Here is a 21,111-nt window from a genome sequence, read left to right on the forward strand (position 1 = left end):
GAGAAGGAACCAGAGGAAAGCCAGGAGAGAGTGGTACCAAAAATTAAGGAAAGAAGAGAGAAGAGAGTTAAGAATATATGTTAATATGTGTTTGTAGAGTGATGGTTTTATGTGGAGATCTTATGTTTCCAATGTATAATAATCTCTAATTTTAGTTGTAATATCTAGTTTTAGTTGTAAAGTTTATAAATATTAAATTTATTTCATATTTGTACAAACCATATATGTATCTGCCTGTATGTAAGCCCAACTTACAAACACACTATAGATTTATTCTATGATTATAACTATTATTACTATATAATAGACCAGAAAGATGACATTATATTTATTTTATGGACTGTAAAACTAAGGTTAGGTAATTTGTTTAAAGACACATGGCTAGTACAGACTTGGATTGAAGCCAGGACTTCCTGGCTCCTCCCAGACAGTGGTGCTTCCTATACATAGATTGAAATCACAGCACGCTTATAAATGAATTTAAAGGTATTTCTCTTTTCCAAATCTTTTTATATATGTGGACCAAACTTTAGAATTTTAAAATGTGTTATACTAGGAAAGGAGTTATTCTTTTTTGTTATTGTTACTCAAAATTTTAATATGCTTTCGTGATATAATTATTTTCCAACTTTTTATATGTCATGCATGCAGTTGGTAGTTAATACATTTTTTAACTTTTGATTATGATTATAGATTCTCTTCATCCTACATCTTTAATATTCATCTGGTATAAGACGTATTTTTGCTGCTAAATGAATATTAGAGTTCAGTCTTACTGATAAGACTAAATTTTCAAAACAATGAATAAATAACAATAAATAATGAATTTTATTAACAAATTGAAGTTGTTAAAATGGTTATTTGGTCAGTTCCCTGAGACAGAGAGAGAAGGAATCCTGTACTTTTATTTTAATCATAAAACCCCCAAAAAGTGGAGTGGTAGAAATAACTAAGAGGTGGCAAATCTTGAATCCTATTCTTAGCTTTTAGAATAACTATTAAGAGTGAGCTGGCAATATTAAATTTATTTCATATTTGTACAAACCATATATGTATCTGCCTGTATGTAAGCCCAACTTACAAACATACTATAGATTTATTCTATAACTATTATTACTATATAATAGACCAGAAAGATGATATAATATCATTTAAATATCATTTAAAGATGATATAATATCATCTTTCTGGTCTATTATATAGTAATGGTACTTCCTTTCTCTGGACCTATTTTCTTATCTATAGAATGAGGAAATGATGAAAAACTTTTCTACTAACATTTTGAAATTCTTAAATTATGATAGGGATTAGGAAAATAGGTGAATGTAACATTATTTTCTGTGCTGGCTGTGGTTTCAATGCAAAACAGGTTAGTACAATTGCAGCTTCTATGCTTTTGATTAAATTAGGGAAACTAAGATGATCCACCTTCATCTTGGTAGGAGATATTAAAATGAGCCCTTTGATCAAGTTAATACCTATATAAAAAGAATGCAGAACTCCTCACCGTGCAGCTTGAGATAATCTTAATATTTTTCTGTGAGAAGAATTTAGTTTTTTAAACACTTTTAGGTTTTAGTCATTAAAACACTCATTAAAAGTATAAATTATATGCTTAGTAGTCTCATATGTATAATTGAATTGAAATAAAAGAAAATTTACCAATCTTTAGTCATGTTTTTCCTCTGCTAAAACTTCCCTTGTTCTCAGTATCATCTATGAAACCAGGCTACCATAAAAACTGGAAATTTGGGAAACTTAACTTGCCTCAAAAGTGAGGGTTAATAATATTACCCGCCTAGTAGAATTTTTGTGAAAATTAATTGAGATTATCAATCAATGTAACATAATGCCTGGCACATAATAAGTAACTAAGTCAGTAATAGAATGAAGAAATTTAAGGAAGATGTAGGCTACACATTGACTTATAAATAGGAGATGAAACAGGGTAAGGTATTTAGATTCCTCTGTTATAGAGAGATCAGATTGAAACTTAGAAAAATATATTTCCTTTATCCTGCCCCATAGAGTAGAACATTTATTTTACTCAAATTACAGCTCTCATATGTTTTATAACAGCTTCCCAAAATACTATACACATACACGCATGTACACATAAACACACATGCACACTCCATACTACCCCATTTATATTGATGGATCTTGAGTAAATTAACATAAAATGTAGTTAATTTCTAGGTCTGCTGGCTCAGAGCAACAAAATCTGGTCTAGTTTTAATTAGAAAATAAGTAACAATAATAGGTTTGTGTCATTCAGTTAACTTTTTTCCTAGATTTAAGAATTAATTTTAATCATATGTTAAGAAGTATCATATCTGATTTTCTAAAATATGACTTTTGATTTCCAAATATGTATGTGTGGCAGAATAATTTAATTATTGTCATAATTAAATTACTATGTGTGGCAGAATAATAATTAAATAATTATTCTGTGTGGCAGAATAATTTAATTATTGTCATTTATAACAAAAAAAGAACGGGTGCATCAGATACAAAAGCAATACTTAGGGTTTTTTTTTTTTCCCAGAATAATTTTAAACATGATATTTTCTTCTAAATGTCATGAGCAGAATTTTGTTGAAAGCCGAGATTGGTAGATTATTGTTATAATTCAGGTAGAATAAATTTAAATAGTTGGAATTGTAACAAATAATACTCTATTTCAGTTACTTTTTCTTTATGTAGAATCCAAAGATGATGAATTCACTCTTCAGTCTAAATGAGGTTTAGAGGGACATACTAGGCAAAGAAAGAACTTCACCTAACAGTGAGTTATTAGGATGTTCATATTACCCAGGGTAGAGGATTGAAGATAATAGTAAAGTTTGGTTAGGAGGAGACCACAATGGTGAGAAGTACAAACTGGCAAGGCTGCAGCGTAAAGTCAAGGACAAGTATGTCTGTGATAGGAGATGAGGAAAACCATTCCTGTATTAAGATTAAGTCTAAGGACAGTCCAGATTCTAGCACAGATTATTTGGATATGTATTTCAGAGGTTACCATAAAAGAGAGTGTGAAGTAATTGGGACTTAAACTTGGTGAATTTTAATTGTCAGGATAGGAAACAGATTTCCTTATGAAATAACTAGAAATTTTATCTGAATTTTGTTCTGGAACAAATGTGTGAACTTTCTAATTACCTTTTCTTCAATTTTTTCAGATCAGCTGTTTCATGTATTAGCCTTGCACATGCGGCTTTATAGCATTGACTCTGAGTATAATCCCTGGAGAAAGCTCACCCAGTTAGAAGAGATGAATCCACAGTAAGTATAATTGAAAGACTAAGATCAATTAAAACTCTTTATGAAAAACAGGTGTTAAATATAAAAATGGAATTGAAATTTCAATATATGTGATTTTTTCACATTTTCTTTATGAAGCACAGAAATATATCATAAGAATTGAAAACAGTTTACCATTATGCTGTCTGTAAAAATTGCATACAAATTCCCACCATGTGAGAAAATCTTTTAAAGAATCCCACTGATTTTTATGCAGATGAAATAGTCAAGTGGAGGCATGTAATGACTGGTTGTCTCTCTATTTATGTTACAGTTAGTGGATTCAAGTAGCTTTAGTCTGATTCCTGCATTGTAAAGTGCCCATCAGTCTTTCACCTAATGGTTTTAAGGACCCCTGATAATTCTTGCTAAAATCCATTATTTCATTAGGTGCTGCAAAATGGTGATTTAAAAAAATGCTTTCTTCTGATTAGATGGAATGTTTTTATAAAGAACTTTACCATATCAACTATTTGTTGACCCTGAAATACAGTTTGGCAGGATGAATACTTGATACTTTTCTGATTTATAAATTTTCAAAGTAAGGAATGGATGCCCTATTAACTTCCAACAGTGACCAATAAGTTTGGTCTTTCGTGTATTTTATGATCTCATGGATTTTATATATATTTGATGTGTTTCACTCCATTTCAATCTTTCTTCTTTTTGATACAAATTGTTCCCTTTTACTTTAGTGAGAATCTTTCCAAACTGACTTTTGTACTTTTGACATGAGCCAAGTAGTCTTTCATCATATCCTCGCTTTCTGGTACAAGTTGGCCCGGGTTCGTTTTGTACATTTTCTATTCTATACTTGGAATCAGCCATTTCTCCATTTAGTTCCTTTTAATGGCAAATGGTATTTAGAGACCACAGTCTGGGTGCTAGAGGGCATACATAGCTAATAGGTTATCATTGTTTATAGGCCATTTCAGTGGACAGAGTTAGGAAATATTTTTTTAAAGGAAAAAAAAAGATCCTGTGTTCTTACTGGTATTTCTAATCAACATAAGATTGCACAGTTTTCATTTTATTTCTTTTTTGTTACTTGTATCTTTTTTCTCTTAAAGTCTTGATTCCTAATAATATTAACATAATTATTTGTATAACTAAAGTATAGCCTCGATTATGTTTTTAAAATACCAATATTACTACTAACCATAAATTATCTTTGTCATTAGAATATGTACTTCTAGGGTTGTATAGTCAAAAACTGTGTTTTTAAATCACATAAAGTAACTTTTCCCATGTGATTATGCCATCAACTTGATTTATAGTTCAGCTCATTTCAGTTTTTTTCCTCAATATTTAAAGACTGCTTTTTTCCCCCTTGACTTATATTTTATTGTATAAAATTTATATTTTTCTGAAGTAAAAACTATATAACAAAATAAATTCATAGACATCAATCTTTCATTCCCATCCATTTGCATTTCTTTTTATGAAGTCTCTAATCTGTTGCCTATTTCAAAAAATTGGATCATTGGTCTTTTCCTTATTATTATTTTTTGTGGAGATGGGATCTCACTTTGCTGCCCAGGCTGGTCTCAAACTCCTGGCTTCAAATGATCCTCCCATCTGGGCCTCCCCAAAGTACTGAGGTTACAAGTGTGAGCCACTGTGCCTAGCCTTCCTCTTTATTTTTATTATTTGTTGTTTTAAAGACCACATCTCCCTGTTTTGCCCAGGCTGGACTCAAACTCCTGGGCTCAAGCAATCCTCCCACCTCAGCCTCTCCCGTGTTGCTAGGATTACCGGTGCGCACCACTGCATCCAGCTTTCTCTTCATTTTTAAGATATGTTTATGTATTATGGGTATTAGTCCTTTTTGTTATAAGTTGCAATACATTTCACCAGATTGTCAAATGTCTTTTTACTTCATGTATGATTTTTTTGTCAAAGTTTTTTTAATATAGTCATATTAATCTTTTCATTTATTCTGAATTTTGAGTCACAGTTAAACAGGCCTTCCTCTACTCCCTAGTTAAAAAGCATTCATCCATGTTTTCTTCTAGTATTTCTGTGGTTTTAATTTTTATGTTTAGATTTCTATTTTTTAAAATAATTTCAACTTTTATTTTAGATTCAGAGGGTACATGTGCAGGTTTGTACATGATTATATTGCAAGATGCTGAGGTTTGGGGTGTGATTGTTTTTATCATCCAGGTGTAGTGAGCATAGTACCCAATAGTTTTTCAACCCTTGCTCCCCTCCTTCCCTCTTCTAGTAGTCCTCAGTGCCTGTTGTTCCCATCTTTTGTCCGTGAGTACCTAATGTTTAGCTCTCACTTATAAATGAGAACGTGCAGTGTTTGGTTTTCTGTTCCTGCATTAATTCGCTTAGGATCATGGCCTCCAGCTGCATCCATGTTGTGACAAAGGACATAATTTCATTCTCTTTATAGCTGCATAGTAGTCCCTGGTATATAGGTACTACATTTTCTTTATCCAATCCACTGTTGATGGGGACCTAGGTTTATTCCATGTCTTTGCTGTTGTGAATAGTGCTGTGATGTACATGGAAGTACATGTGTCTTTTTGGTAGAACGATTTATTTTCTTCTGGATAGATACCCAGTAATGGGATGCTGGGTCATAGGATAGTTCTGTTTTAAGTTCTTTGAAAACATTTCTGATAAATTTGGAAAAAAAAGTGAAATTCTTTGTTTACTGATCTTGAAATATCAACAACACCCAGAGACAATGTCAAGAAAATATCTAGGAACAGAAAATATGTACTTTATGCCATCATTTGTGTAAAAAAGGGCAGGGAGAGAAAATAAATTTGTATGTGCTTGTTAAAAACAAAACCAAAAACAGTGACAACATATCTGGATATTTGGATTTATAGCAGAAATAACACAAAGGAACACTGGGGGAATCATAGTCTTTATAATAAATGGTGCTGGGTTAATTGGATATTCACATGAGAAATAATTATTAATAATATTGGCCTCTACCATATGTAGACCTATTCAGATTTTGCCAGTTGTTGCAGTAAAGTACTGTGTAACAACAACAAAAAGATTATGCTTGCGTTTAGTTGCCATGTCTCTTTAATTTCCTTTAATCTGAAATTAAGCCTGAGTTTTTCTTTGTGCTTGATGACATTCACTTTTTTTTTTTTTTTTTTTTTGAGTTCAGGCCAGTTATTTTGTAGCATGTCCTTTAATTTGTTTTTGTCCAGTATTTCCTAGTGATTAGATTCAGGTTATAACCTTTTGGCAGAAATGCCACAGACTAATGTGTTCCTTTTTAGTGCATAGTATGAGGAGGCACATGCTGTTGATTTATCTTGTTACTTATGATCATAACTCTGATCATTTAGCCAAGGCAGTATGTGCCAAGTTTCTGCACTGTAAAGTGATTATTTTACCCTTCATAATTACTAAGTATCTTATAGGGAGATACTTTGAGACTATGTATATATCTTGCTACTCTTCATAAAAACAACAAAAACAAAACTTTGTGTGTGTATTTTGTGTTTATAAACTAAATTAGCAAACTGAGTATTTTGTGTGTTGTTGCTAAGGAAAGTCATTATCCTTAGTAGTAACTAGTAATTTTCCTTTCTAGCTAGCATACTTAAGGACAAAGATGGTATACAGAGTATTCGAATACACAGCTCTTTAAGTCTAAAAGGTGTTCAGCAAACAAAAAGTTTCTAAGCCTAGTATTGACTAATTAAAAAGCTTAAAGTACAGACATAGATATTATGCTTTCTGTAATACTGATTTCTGGATTTTTTTCTTTTCAAGCCCTAATAATTAATGGACATTAGGATAGTAGTAAATGCTGTGAACACTTATATAGTACTTCATGCTAGGCATTTTGGTGCTTTGCATATATAATCTCATTTAATCGTCAATAATAACTCTATGTACTAGGTACTGTTTTATCCCAGTTTTTATATATGAGGAACCCAAGTTTTAGAAAAGTCAGTTAACATGATCTTTAGGCACACATAGCTGTTGAGGAACGGAGCTGAGATTTTAATCCAAATCTCTCTGATTCCAGAGCCTAAGTTTTAACTATCATTGTATGCTTCTTTTCCTAGTACTAGATCTTAGGAATTTCCGGAAAATTTGATTAGTTTTTCCACACCCACCCCCCGCCAATATTTGCTCTCATTTTTATGGTTCGTTTATTCATTAAGTTGTAATTTAAGAGTTGATTATAATATGTCATCTATATTTCATTATTTTTAAAATTGAAATATCTTTCTAGTTCCTCACCTCAACACTCTTCCAATATAAAATTCTGTATCTGAGGATGTAGGTTTTTCATATATACTTTTTTCTATAATCCTATGAAAATTATTTTTTTCCTTCTAATTTTCATTGTGCTGATAATTTTTATTTTTAAAAATGGAAAAACTATATTCCTATTAACTCTTCCACTCATTTCCTCTTATCCGTAGAATCAACAGTGGCATTAATTTTTATAATCTGGATTTAAAAGACTATCTAAAACTTTAAGAGATAGATAAGAGATAGAAACAATTATTTTTTAAAGACTTTGGTTTGTTTTTTTTTTTTAGAGCAATTTTAGATTCACAGCAAAATTAAGAGGAAGATACACAGATTTCCCATATACTCCCCACTGTAACAGATACATAGCCTTTCCCATTATCAATATCCACCACCAGTGTGGTACATTTGTTACAGCTGATGAGCCTGTATTGACATACTATAATCACCCAAAGTCTGTAGTTACATTAGGGTTCACTCTTGCTGTTGAACATTCTGTAGGTTTAGGCAAATGTGCAATGACATTTGGCCACCGTTGTAGTATCATACAAAGTAGTTTCACTGTCCTAAAAAAACCCTCTGTGCTCTACCTATTCATCCCTCCTCAGTACAACCCCTGGCAACCACTGATCTTTTTACTCTCTCCATAATTTTACCTTTTCCGGAATGTCATATAGTTAGAATCATACAATATGTAGCTTTTCACATTGGATTCTTTCATTTGGTAATATGTATTTAAGTTTCCACAATGTCTTCTCATGGCTTGATAGCTCATTTCTATATAATAGAAATAACAATCCATTGTCTGTACCACAATTAATTTATTCATCACCTATTGAAGGACATTTGGTTGCTTCGAAGTTTTGGCAATTATGAATAAAGCTGCTCTAAACATCTGTGTGCAGGTTTTTGCGTATATAAGTTTTCAGCTTTTTTGGGTAAATACTAAGGAGCATGATTACTGGATCATATAGTAATAGCATGTTTAGTTTTGTGAGAAACCACCAAACTGTTTTCCAAAATATCAGTATCATTTTGCATTCCCACCAGCAATGAATGAGAGTTCTTGTTACTCCACATCTTTGTCAACATTTGGTATTATCAGTGTTCTAGATTTTGGCCATTCTAATAGGAATGTAGTGGTATCTCATTGTTTTAATTTGCATTTCTCTGATGACATACGGTCTGGAGCATCTTTTCATATGCTTATTAAGCATCTGTATATCTTCTTCGGTGAGGTATCTGTTAATGCTGTGGTACCATTTTTTAATTGGGTTTTTTTCCTATTAGTTTTAAGAGCACTTTATATTTGTACGAGTATTTTACATATCAGTCCTTTATCAGATGTGTCTTTTGCAAATATTTTCTCCAGGACTGTGGCTTGTCTTCTCATTATCTTGACATTGTCTTTTGCCAAATAGAAGATTTTAATTTTAATGAAGTTCAGCTAATCAGTTATTTATTTCATGAATTATGCTTTTGGTGTTATATCTAAAAAGTCATTGCCATACCCAAGGTTATCTAGGTTTTCTCCTATAAGAATTTTATTGTTTTGTGTTTTACATTTAGGTCTGTAATCCATTTTTAGTTAATTTTTGTGAAGGGCATAGGTCTTTGTCTAAATTCGTTTTTGTGCATGTGAATGTCCAGTTGTTCTAGCACCATTTGTTGAAAAGACTGTGTTTTTTCCACTGTATTGCCTTTACTCCTTTGTTAAAGTCAGTTGACTATAATTATGTGAATCTATTTCTGGGCTCTCTGTTCTGTTCCATTGATCTTATTTGTGTGCTCTTTTGCCAGTACCATATTGTCTTGATTACTGTAGCTTTATGATAAGTCTTGAAGTCAGGTAGTGTCAGTCATCTAATTTTGTTCTTCTTCGATTTTGTGTTAGCTATTCCAGCTGTTTTGCCGCTCTATATAAATTTTAAAATCAGTTTGTCAATATCTACAAAATAACTTGCTGGGATTTTGATTGAGATTGCATTGAATCTCTAGGTCAAGTAGCAAAGAACTGACATCTTGACAATATTGAGTCTTCCTACTCATGAACATGGACTATCTCTCTCCATTTATGTAGTCGTTTGATTCCATTTATCAGAGTTTTGTCATTTTCCTTAAATAGATCTTTGCATATTTTTTTGCTAGATTTATACCTAAGTATTTTATTTGGGGGGGGGGTTGCTAATTTAAATGATACTGTGTGTTTATTTTCAAATTCCAATTGTTCCTTGCCAGTATATATGAAAGTGATTGACTTCTGTATATTAATCTTGTGTCCTGTAGCCTTGTTACAATCACTTATCAGTTCCAGGAGTTTTTTGGTCAGTTTGTTCAGATTTTCTACATAGACGACCATGTAATCTGTAAACAAAGAAAGACAGTTTTATTTCTTCTCTCCCAATCTGTATAACTTTTATTTCCTTTTCTTATCTTGAGGCATTAGCTAGTACTTCCAGTATGATGTTGAAAAGAAGTGGGGATTGGGGACATCTTTGCCTAGTTCCTGATCTTAGTGAGAACAATTATGTATTTTAAAATATTAAGCATTTTAAAAGATAGTTATCACAATGATCATATTAAACCCTGTAGTTGAAATCTTTGATTCTCTTTTCTACAGAGGGGTGCATCAATCCATTCATTCATTCCAGTTATGGGCCAGTGATGTGCTAGGAAAGATCCATTTCTCTCTCTGTCCTTAGAATGGCTATTTTTATCTTATCAGCCAATAACTGCCAGGATTTTTTCTGATTATTATTGGGGAAAAAACTTACCAAAAAAAGTATTATCACTTAAACATTTTTTGGCTAATATGAGTGATTAAAAATGGGATCCTAAAGTAATGGAAATCTATTTGATTTCTAGCAAAGTTAAGTATTTTTATATTTATTAGCTATTTGTGTACATTCTTTGTGAATGATATATTCAGGACCTCTGTCCATTTTCTGTTGGCATCTTATTGTTTAAAATTATATGAATGATTCTCCATGGTTTAAAATATTAAATCTTATTTTGTCATAGTTGTTTATAAGTGTTTTTCAAAATATGTTTGCCTTCTACTTTTGTAATTACTTTTCTTGACCCATTGAAGTTTTAAATTTTCATGTAGCCAGATCAATCAGACCTTATATTTCTTATTTTTTCCTATTACTTTCATACTTAGAATGCCCATGTCTTCCAAGAGCTGATGTATACTTTTATAACTAGTATTACAATGTGTAATCCAGTCTTAGGATTTGCAATATCTACCTATATTTTCACTTTAGAGTTTTCTCATGGGATAATTTTTAAAACTATATAACATACTTGGAATTCATTCTCACCTGTAGTGTTAGGTGAAGATCTAAAACTTATTTGCAAATAACCAAGTAGTATTTTTAGTGATTTTATATCCTAGTTATTAAATACTAAGTGTTCCTACATTATAGGCCTGATTAGGAGCTTTCTTCTTTGTTCTATTGAGCTCCAAGCCTGTTTCTCTGACAATACCATGATGGTTTATTGTTGAGGTGATTTATTATGTCTAGTTATCGGGTTGAGTTAGGTTCCTCTCATTTCTCTTCCCCAAACTCTGACTCCCAGTTTTTCTTTGCTGTTCTCACTTATTCTCCAGAAGGTTTTTAGAACATTTGCTAAGCCCTTCCCCTCACTTATAATTTTTTTTTTTTGAGACAGAGTCTTGCTCTGTTACCCAGGCTGGAATGCAGTGGTGTGATCTTGGCTCACTGCAACTTCCACCTCCTGGGTTCAAGCAATTCTTCTGACTCAGCCTCCCAAATAGCTGGGACCACAGGTGCACGCCACCATGCCAGGCTAATTTTTGTATTTTTAGTAGAGACAGGGTTTCACCATATTGGTCAGGCTGGTCTCAAACTCCTGACCTCAGGTGATCCACCCACCTTGGCCTCCCTAAGTGTTGGGTTTACAGGCGTGAGCCACTGCATCTGGCCTAACTTGTAATTTTGATTATAATTATTTTAAACTCATAAATTAATCTGGGAAAGTAGTTATCTTTATAATATGCAGTTTCCTCAACTAGAAATATTCCCCATTCTTTTAATTCATTTTTTGTTTTATTCTGTTGTATGCATATTATGTTTCAGTTTTGAAACATTTGTTAATTATGCATTCTTAGTAGTATATAATTCTTGCATACGGCAATTTGGACTGATTTTAAATAATATTGGAAGGTCACATACAATAATAAGCAAATTAATAATAGCATAAAGGAATCCACCTCTCATTTTGAGAAAGATTGCTTGTATTGTAGAAAATAGCTGTTAGCATATAATGTAAAATAATATTCTAGTATTCTGTTAAGCACTTTAAGTTTTTCAGTTGCATATACTACCCCTATTTTATTAAACTGTATTTAATTTTTTTATTTGGGATTGCTTTTCTATACCTAAAAGCTCTGCAATTTGTTGGTCTATAGGTTATCATGCAAGAAGTTCTCAAGCCTTTTTGATTTTTGTGCAATAAAGTACAGCTTTGCATAAGAGTGAAATTGGGCTAGCTTAAATGGATCCATAAACTTTCTTCTAATTTTAAGTGAGAATCTTTTAAACACCTGTTAAATTTAATGTAGCAGTTTGAGAATCTAAAATTATGTACCACTTGTTTATTTGTTCATTCATCCATCCCTTTTCCCATGAATATTTCATTTGTTTATCCAGCTAGTTTTATTAACTGTTTTAATCCAGGCATTGGGATATAATGATAAGCAAGATATCATTCCTGTGGAAACTTCTTCCAGGCACTAAAGATATAGAGGATGAATTAGAGGAACATAAAATTGGAGGAGATTGAATACTTAAAGGCAGTGGCCATAGGGATGGCAAAGAGGAAGTAGAGATAGAGTCATTAGGACTTAGTGCCAATTAAATACGGGGTGAGTGAGAGAAGATGGCTTTGGGATGTCCTCAGGTTCCTAGCTTATTTATTCATTATGCTTTTATTGGAGGACTATCATGTTTTAGGCATTGTTATGTTTCAGGCATTGTATAAATGCAGGAGGATATAAGAAATAAGCCACATCAGAACTTAGATTATAGAGGGGAAAGTATTAGGTTGGTGCATTGCTTTTAGTGGCAGAAACAGCAATTACTTTGGCACCAGCGTAATAGAATGGTTGTGACTGGGGTGGGAGTGTGCGTATAGAGAGAAAGATTATGGGTTCACTTTCAGGCCTGTTGAGCTGCCTGCCTGTTAGATATACAAGCGGAAGTAATGGATATTCAGATAGAGAGTTCGAGAGAGTCATTGCTGGACATACAGTCATCAGTGTATAGCTGGCAATTGAAATCATGGATTAGAAGGTCTTTCAAAAAGAGTCCTTAGTGAGAAAAGAAAGGGAGAATTGGAATCTTGAGGAATAACAGTTTGTTAGTCAGAGGAAGATGAACCTGTGAAGAAGACTAAAGTGGAGTAATCAGAGAGATAGAAGGTAACTTGGGACAATGTTTCACAAAAGCCAAGAAAATTTTCCAGGCAGAATGTTCAGCTGTATCTAAAGTCAAGTCAAGGGTCTGTAAGATAAGGATTTAAAATGTCCACTAAATTTTGTAATTAGGAGATCATTGTTGATCATGTGAAACTATTTCTGTGGGGAATTTGAATAATAGAAATGGTGTGACCCCTACACTTTTTTTTTTTTTTAAACCTTGGCCTTGCAGAGAGGCTAGATAAACTTGAAAGACCGTATCAGGATTCATAGCATCAATGAAGGGTTATCCTTGGAGAGGAAAACAAGTATACTAAGGAATATTTGTAGAAAATGGAGAAATTCAGAGAGCTGTCTTCCTCTGTCAGCTAAAAGTTTCTCAGCGGCAGGGGTTGATTGATTTACTCACCAGTGTGTTTAGTGCCTGACCTGTAGTAAGTAATCAGTAAATATTTGCTGAATGATCGAGCCTAATAAAAGAGTTGAAGAATTTTGTTCATCCCAAGTCTAAAGTGTAGCTTCAGAATTTAGCCACTTCTGGAGCTTAAGATTTACTTTTCTTCTCTGTCATTAAAAATTAAACATGTAGTCAAAAAATTAACCTGCTAAAGGCATTTAAAAAATTCTTTAAGAATAAGCTCTGCTTTATAATATAGTCTATGTTTTTCATAGTACTGCACATTCCTAAGGTTTACTACTTTGTCTTTTATAGTGTACTTTTTAAAATTTATTTTTTGTAGAGACAGGGTCTCACTGTGTTGCCCAGTTGGATCTTGAACTCCTGATTTCAAGTGATCCTCCCACCTCAGCCTCCCATGCCTGTTGGGATTACAGGCATGAGACACCACATCTGGCCCTTTTATAGTGTATTTTAAGTTCTGCTTTGGTTATCTCTTTTTGAAACTTTGCAAATGTTAAAGATTTTATTTGAATTTTGTTAGTTATAAAGTTGAAACATTTTATTTTATTATTAATTTTGAGACAGAGTCTCACTTTTTCACCCAGGCTGGAGTGCAGCAGCACAATCACAGCCCGCTGCAGCCTTGACCTCCTGGGTTCAAGGAATCCTCCCACACACCACTAAGCCCTGCTAATTTTTTATATTTTTTGTAGTGGCGGATTTTCACCATGTTGTCAATCTGGTCTCAAACTTCTGAGCTCAAGTGATCCGCCTGCCTCAGCCTCGCAAAGTGCTGGGATTACAGGCATGAGCCACTGTGCTCGGCTGAAACATTTTAATAAGAGCAGTTAACCATACCTTTTCAACAGGAATTGATTTGGGAACTCTGCCTATCTCTTTTTAAAGATGTGAAAACTTACTTATTCATTACTGCTAAGTTTGTGATAAGTATCCTATAAGCCACTCCATTTGTAGTGAAACTAATTCTTTCATTCTCTATTTAATACTTTAATTTCTGTAATCTAAGATCAGAAAGACTCATAATCAAGTTAATGTATCCTAATTGTTCACTTTGATAACACAACACATTTTCTATACATTTTCTTCATGTTAGAGTCAAGAGAATATGAGTCTAAAATATAATTTTTTTGCAAAAAATATGACTCCTAAGGTTTTTTTTTAGATTTCTTCTTTGTGTATTAAAGTTTTTATTTCTGTTCCATAGAGATATATGTGACATATAAAATAAATTAGAAAGAGAAGATATACAATACTATGTAAAGTGACTACATTTTTCTTTTAGGCTGGGATATGAAGAACAACAGCCTGAGGTTCCAATTCTTTATCATGATGTAACATCCCTTTTGCTCATCCAGATCTTAATGATGCCACAACCCTTACGCAAAGGTATGTCTTTATAATTCAGATTCTTTGATTATATACTATGTATTTTGAATATTCTAGAGATTATAGAGACAGGCTGGGTGTGGTGGCTCATGCTTGTAATCCCAGCACTTTGGGAGGCTGAGGTGGGTGGATTGCTTGAGCACAGGAGCTCGAGACCAGCCTGGGCTATTAATATAGTGAGATGCTGTCTCAAAAAGAGAAAGAGAAGTAAACACAGCAGTAAGTATGATGGATACTTTTTGTGGTAATAACAGACACTGTTTTTTCTATTATTAGCAAATAGTAATCATATCTAAAAAATGACAATGAAAAAGTGTTTTTTAAAATTCTTGTGGGTCTGTTCAGCTTTTTAGTCACTAAGAGGTAAAGACATGGGAAAACATTCTGAAAATGGTTTAAAAAATTGAAGTGATGATACAAATGAAAATTCGAAAAATAGAGCAAACTCTCAGCCTTAGTGCCTTTACTCTATATGCATACATATTTTGATATAGTAGTAATTGTAGAGTTATTAAAAATAGTCTCATCATTTTAAGTTAGTGTTAATATCATAACATTATTATATTAACAGCATCAGTATTATATTAGCAACATTTTAATTATTGCTCCTTGGTCTTTGTAGCTTTCACTTGAAGACAACATTTAAAATATTCAATCAGATAATTAACATCTTCTGTTTTAGAAAACTAGTTTTTTATTTTGTTTAACTATTACAAGTTACAGTAGAATGAACATCTATGGGTGTATAAAAGTCTTGTTCCTGGGGAAGACATTGTTTATACAAACTCCAGCTTGATCTTTGATAAATCCTTTTACCTAAGGGTGTGAAATAATCATTTAAAAATACATAGGCAAATTATGATATTTCATGCAAATTATGACATTCTGTAAAAAGTAAAACAATATCATTGATAAGCATAATATACTAGCACTGTGTGCTTCAATTAATATTTTTTAATCATGAAATTCACATAAAATAAAACTTACCATTTAAACAATTTAAAGTATACAACTGAAGTGCCATTTAGTACTGTCACAGTATTGTGTGATCATCACCATTCATCACCATTAGTTAGTTCCAGGACATTTTCATCAGCCCCAAAGGAAACTCTGTGCCTATTAAGCAGTCATTTTCTTATTTTCTCCTTCTCCCAACCCCTGGAAACCACTAATCTGATTTCCTGTCTTCATGGATTTGCCTATACTGGATATTTCGTATTAATGATATTATACATTACGTTGCATTTTGTGTCTGGCTTCCTTCACTTAGCATGTTTTCAAGGTTTATCCATGTTATGGCATGTATTATTACTTCATTTATCTCGATGGCTTGGTAGTATTCCATTGTATGGATATACAACATGGTTTATCCACTTGTCAGTTGATGGACATTTGGGTTATTACCACCTTTTGGCTATTGTGAATAGTGCTGCCATGAACATTCATATAGAAGTTTTTGTTTGAGGCCAAGTGTGATGGATCACTTGAGACCAGGAGCTCATGACCAGCCTGGCCAACATGGTGAAACCCCGTCTCTACTAAAAATACAAACATTAGCCTGTCATGGTGGCATGCACCTGTAACCCCAGCTACTTGGGAGGCTGAGGCATGAGAACCACTTGAGCCCACGAGGTGGAGGTTGCAGTGAGCTGAGATTGTGCCACTGCACTCTAGCCTGGGTGACAGAATGACACTCTGCCTCAAAAAAAAAAAAAAAAAAAAAAAAAAAAATTTTTTTTGAACACTTTTTTTTTTGTGGGGGATGTATAGCTAGAAGTGGAATTGCTGGATCATATGGTAATTCTGTTTAACTTCTTCAGGTAATTATATATTTAACTGCAAAACTTCAGATATTTTTGAATGTTACTTTTTTGGGGGGTTAGACTGTGTCTGCTAATTTAATCATTTGTGTTTATAGAGTTTAAAAACCTGTTAAGTAGTCTCATTAAAATTAATCTCTTTGTAAAATTAGTTTCAAATTCTTTAGGCTTTTTGTGTCACTTTGGTTAGTTTTTCTTAATCTAGGGAAACAGTTGCCTTGGATCATGCTGGTTTACTCCTGATTGTGCTCTTCTAATTATATTAGTAGTATTACATTTTGAAATATTTTAAAAATTACTTTATTTATGTCTTCAAAATATTTAAATGTGTTAAATATACCTTTTACTTATAAGATGAGTTATTACATAAACCTGAAAAGGTAAAAGAGAAGGAAACTTGACATAGAGAAGATTGTCTCTATGTCACTATTTAATCTATATTAATCAATATTTAATCTAAAGAGAAAAATATTTTAGTTAAGAGTAAAGGACCTGTTGTGTCAGTGTCTGAGAGCTGTAGCTGGTGCATCACCCTCGTTGTCAGAAGTTACTGTTGGCACTGGCTTTCAACAGAAGACGAAGTTCATGCTGAAAGAGGATGCGATACATGAAATTAACCAAACTTACTGAATTTAATTCAGTAGAAACAGAGTTTAAAAACTGTATCATAAAGTGAGTCAAGAAAATTGATCTTAGTAATGGTTAAATAAATAGAATAAATTCAGGAAATCATCAATGTAAAAATGTATAATATTGTTAATAATCATGCCTTAAAGTAATATCATTAAAGAAGAGTTTCTTGGACAAATTTAGTAAGCAAATTTAATAAATTCATTGCTTGATTCAGTTCAAGAAATACTTAATAAGTTCCTACTGTGTACCAGGTTGCTATGCTTCTTTGCCAAGTGCTGGACACACAAAGATGACCAAAACATGTACTTCACCCTTGGGGAGCCAAATAGCTAGGTATTTAGCAGTCATTAAATTTACCTGTAGTTAGAATTGCTTTTAAAACTTGTGCTTTATATTATTTCTTAAAATTTTACAATAATTCAAGATTGGATTATCTTGATATTAGATTATACTGCTGTCGAACACATGGTGTAATATTTTGCTAGCTGTCATTGTGGTGATGAATTCCTCTTAGAATTTAGGGTCAGAGAAAAAAATGCCATTCCTTATTAATTTTTTTAGTCTTTCACACTTTGAGAACTGGATAGAGGCCTTTAATTCCTAGGAAGTTCAGAGCTTAATTATATTTTCCACAGAGGGTTTTTTTGAGGGAAGGTGGAGAGTTGGGGAGATAAAGAGTTATTAATGTAAATTTTTCTTCTCCACTCCCTTTTGATGTAAGACTTAATAGTGGTCTTTATTGGGACAGTGTTATTATAAACTATTTTTATTGTAAGAATATGTATTTGTGTAACTGTTTAAGTTATTGTTTGTTATTAGAAGAGAAAAGCAGAGGAAGGAAATTTTACTGTTTAGACTTACTAGAATGTTAAATGCTTCCCATGGTTTTATCTGAAAAATAGATGGATGCAGAAACCTAGCTATATACCTCTTAAATCTTTTAATGCTTAGCATTGTTTTCAGGTTGAAAGACCTTTTTATGCCAATTATCTCATCAGAAGCTCAAATTAAATATATTAAAGACAAGTTTTTTTCTTTGATCTCTTATGTCCTTGCATCTTATGTTTCATAATACCCATCACATCACTGGCCTCTAAAGAATAAACTCGGAAGTAACTTCTGACATCACTGTTTTCAGGTATTCATATTTAGTTCTTTATGTACAAGGGGAAAGAAGATTTATAACTTAGGATCAGATTTGGCTATATAATATAAAGAAGAAACCAAATTAACACAGTAGCTTGAATAAGATACTGCTTGTTTTTCTTTCATGTAGAAAGAAGTGTGAAAGTAGGCAGGCTGGACACTTCTACTTCACAGCACCAGATTCTTTATGGTATGGCTCTCATCTCCCTGTGCCAAGGTAGCTGCTAAGAGTTCTAGCCATCACAGTCTAGTTTAAGGCAGCAGGATGAGAGTTAAGAGAGGAACTTCACCTTCTTTTTTAAGAAGCCCTCTTAGATGATTCACACAAAATTTACAATTATTATCTCCTTAGATGATTCACACAAAATTTACAATTATTATCTCTCAGGCTAAAATTCTTTCTTATTTTTGAGCCTCCAGGGTTTAAGACATAAAATCATCATCCTTTATAGGGAGTGTATTAGTTCATTTTCATGCTGATAATAAAGACATATCTGAGACTGGCCAATTTAAAAAAGAAAGAGGTTTAATGGACTCACAGTTCCATATGGCTGGGAGGTCTCACAATCATGGCAGAAGGCAAAAGGCACGTCTTACATGGTAGCAGACAAGAGAAGAGAATGATAGCCAAGTGAAAGGGGTTTCCCTGCATGAAACCATTAGATCTCATGAGACTTATTCACTACCATGAGAACAGGATGCGGGAACCACCCCCATGATTCAGTTATCTCCCACTGGGTCCCTCCCACAACACGAGGGAATTATGGGAGTTAAAATTCAAGATGAGATTTGGGTGGGGAGACAATCAGACTGTATCAGGGAGGGTCAGTTACCCAGGTTTGGATCATGTTGCTGTTCTTGAGGAGCTTCACAAATCTGTTCTTAACCATGCTGTATAGAATACAGACTCCCAGGATTCTATAGAGCATTTGGGACCAGTGATTATAGAATATCCCTGCTTCCAAGATCCCATAAGCAGGGCCCAAAAAAGAGAGCTTGAATCCTGCTTATTATTTTCCATTGACTTGAAGAAAGAAAATATCTCAGTTTTGCTTTGTTATAAACCAAGGGCTTAAAAAACTATTTATTTACAAGCATACATAACAGTAAAGAGCAGAGTTTCATGAACCCCCATATCAACTCATGGCCAGTCTTGTTTCATTTATACCCTTACTTATTCCCTCCTCCCTCCCACCTGTGGTTATTTTGAAGCGAATTCCAGACCACTTATCATTTTATCTCTATAGTCTTCAGTATGTATCTCTAAAAGATAAGGATTCTTAAAATAATTTTTAAAAATCGTGAACACAATTAAAAATGAACAATTATGCCTAAATATCAGTAAATATCCCATCAGTGTTCAAATTCCATAGTTGCTTCTTGTAAATTTTTTTTTTTTTTTTTTTTTTTTTTGAGACAGTTTCTCTCTGTCGCCTGGGCTGGAATGCAGTGGCATGATCTCAGCTCACTGCAACCTCTGCCTCCTGGGTTCAAGCGATTCCCCTGCCTCAGCTTCCCAAGTAGCTAGGATTACAGGTGCCTGCTACCACACCTGGCTAATTTTTGTATTTTTAGTAGAGACAGGGTTTCACCATGTTGGCCAGACTGGTCTGAATCTCCTGACCTTGTGATCCACCTGCCTCGGCCTCCTAAACTGCTGAGACTACAAGTGTGAGCCACTGCGCCCGGCCTGTAAATGATTTTTTAATATTTGGTTTATTTGGCTTAGGATCCAAAAAAGATCCATACATTGGATTTGGTTGTTATATTTCTTTTAAATCTGTGGGTTGCCTCCCTCCTCCTACCTCCTTGCATTTTATTTGTTGAAGAATCTGAGTCTTTTTCCCTTTAGAACTTACCATAGTCTCTATTTTGCTAATTGTACCCCTAACAATATCATTTAATAACATGATCTTCTGTCCCTGTGTGTGTCCTACAGACTGGCAGATAGTTTTAGATGGAATCAGTTTCTTATTTCTTTTTACAAAAATACTTCATGGATAATGTTAAATACTTTTTTATCAGGAGATATAATTTCCAGTTGTTCCTCTTTATGTGACAGTAGAAGCTATTGATTATTCTCTAGATTTATTCCTTAATTATTTCATTTCTTAAGTGGAATTCATAAAACTAAAATTTTTTCCTATTTTTCCTATTTGTTTACACATTGGTAAAGTTGATATAGGAAAGGAAAGGCAGGTTAAATGCTTGATTTTGTACCAGTTTTCAGAAAAATGACTTTTTTTTTTTAGCATTCTCCAAAGATGATTGCTTTTTTCCCAGTATTATGAATTCTTGGATTTTAATATATTTAGTGTCCTTCAGTCCCATAGTAAAATAATAACTGTTTAAATACTTCGGGTTGGCTTGTATCCTATTGATATAACCCCAACAGTCTTTGATAGCCTCTTCAGACCAAAGCTTTATTTTTTTTATTTTTTGGGGAGACAGTCTTGTTCTGTTGCCCAGGCTGGAGTACAGTGGTACAGTCATAACTCACTGCAGCCTTGACCTCCTGGGCTCAAGCAATCCTCCTGCCTCAGACTCCCCATGTAGTTGGGACCACAGGTGCACACCACCACATTTGGCTAATTTTATTTTTTGTAGAGACGGTGGCGGGGGGGGGGCGGGTCTCACTTTGTTGCCCAGGCTGGTCTCGAACTCTGGGCTCAAGGAATCCACCTGCCTTGGCCTCCCAAGGTGCTGGAATT

At 33.4% G+C, this 21,111-nt stretch overlaps 1 protein-coding gene across 8 annotated transcripts in view; it reads left to right on the plus strand.

The window, feature by feature from the left end:
- Window positions 1-21,111, plus strand: part of UBR3 (ubiquitin protein ligase E3 component n-recognin 3) — a 262,210-nt gene that overhangs the window by 204,241 nt on the left and 36,858 nt on the right. For all 8 annotated transcript variants that reach the window (XR_010150127.1, XM_016950002.4, XM_016950001.3 and 5 more), the window contains 2 exons: window positions 3,183-3,285; window positions 14,698-14,801. Coding sequence is in view for 7 of the 8 variants with exons in the window: in XM_016950002.4 (XP_016805491.2) it covers window positions 3,183-3,285; window positions 14,698-14,801 (207 nt within the window). In the remaining variant the exon portion in view is untranslated. The remainder of the gene's footprint in view (window positions 1-3,182; window positions 3,286-14,697; window positions 14,802-21,111) is intronic.

Source organism: Pan troglodytes, chromosome 13 (genome assembly GCF_028858775.2).
Source record: "Pan troglodytes isolate AG18354 chromosome 13, NHGRI_mPanTro3-v2.0_pri, whole genome shotgun sequence".
NCBI lineage: Eukaryota > Metazoa > Chordata > Mammalia > Primates > Hominidae > Pan > Pan troglodytes.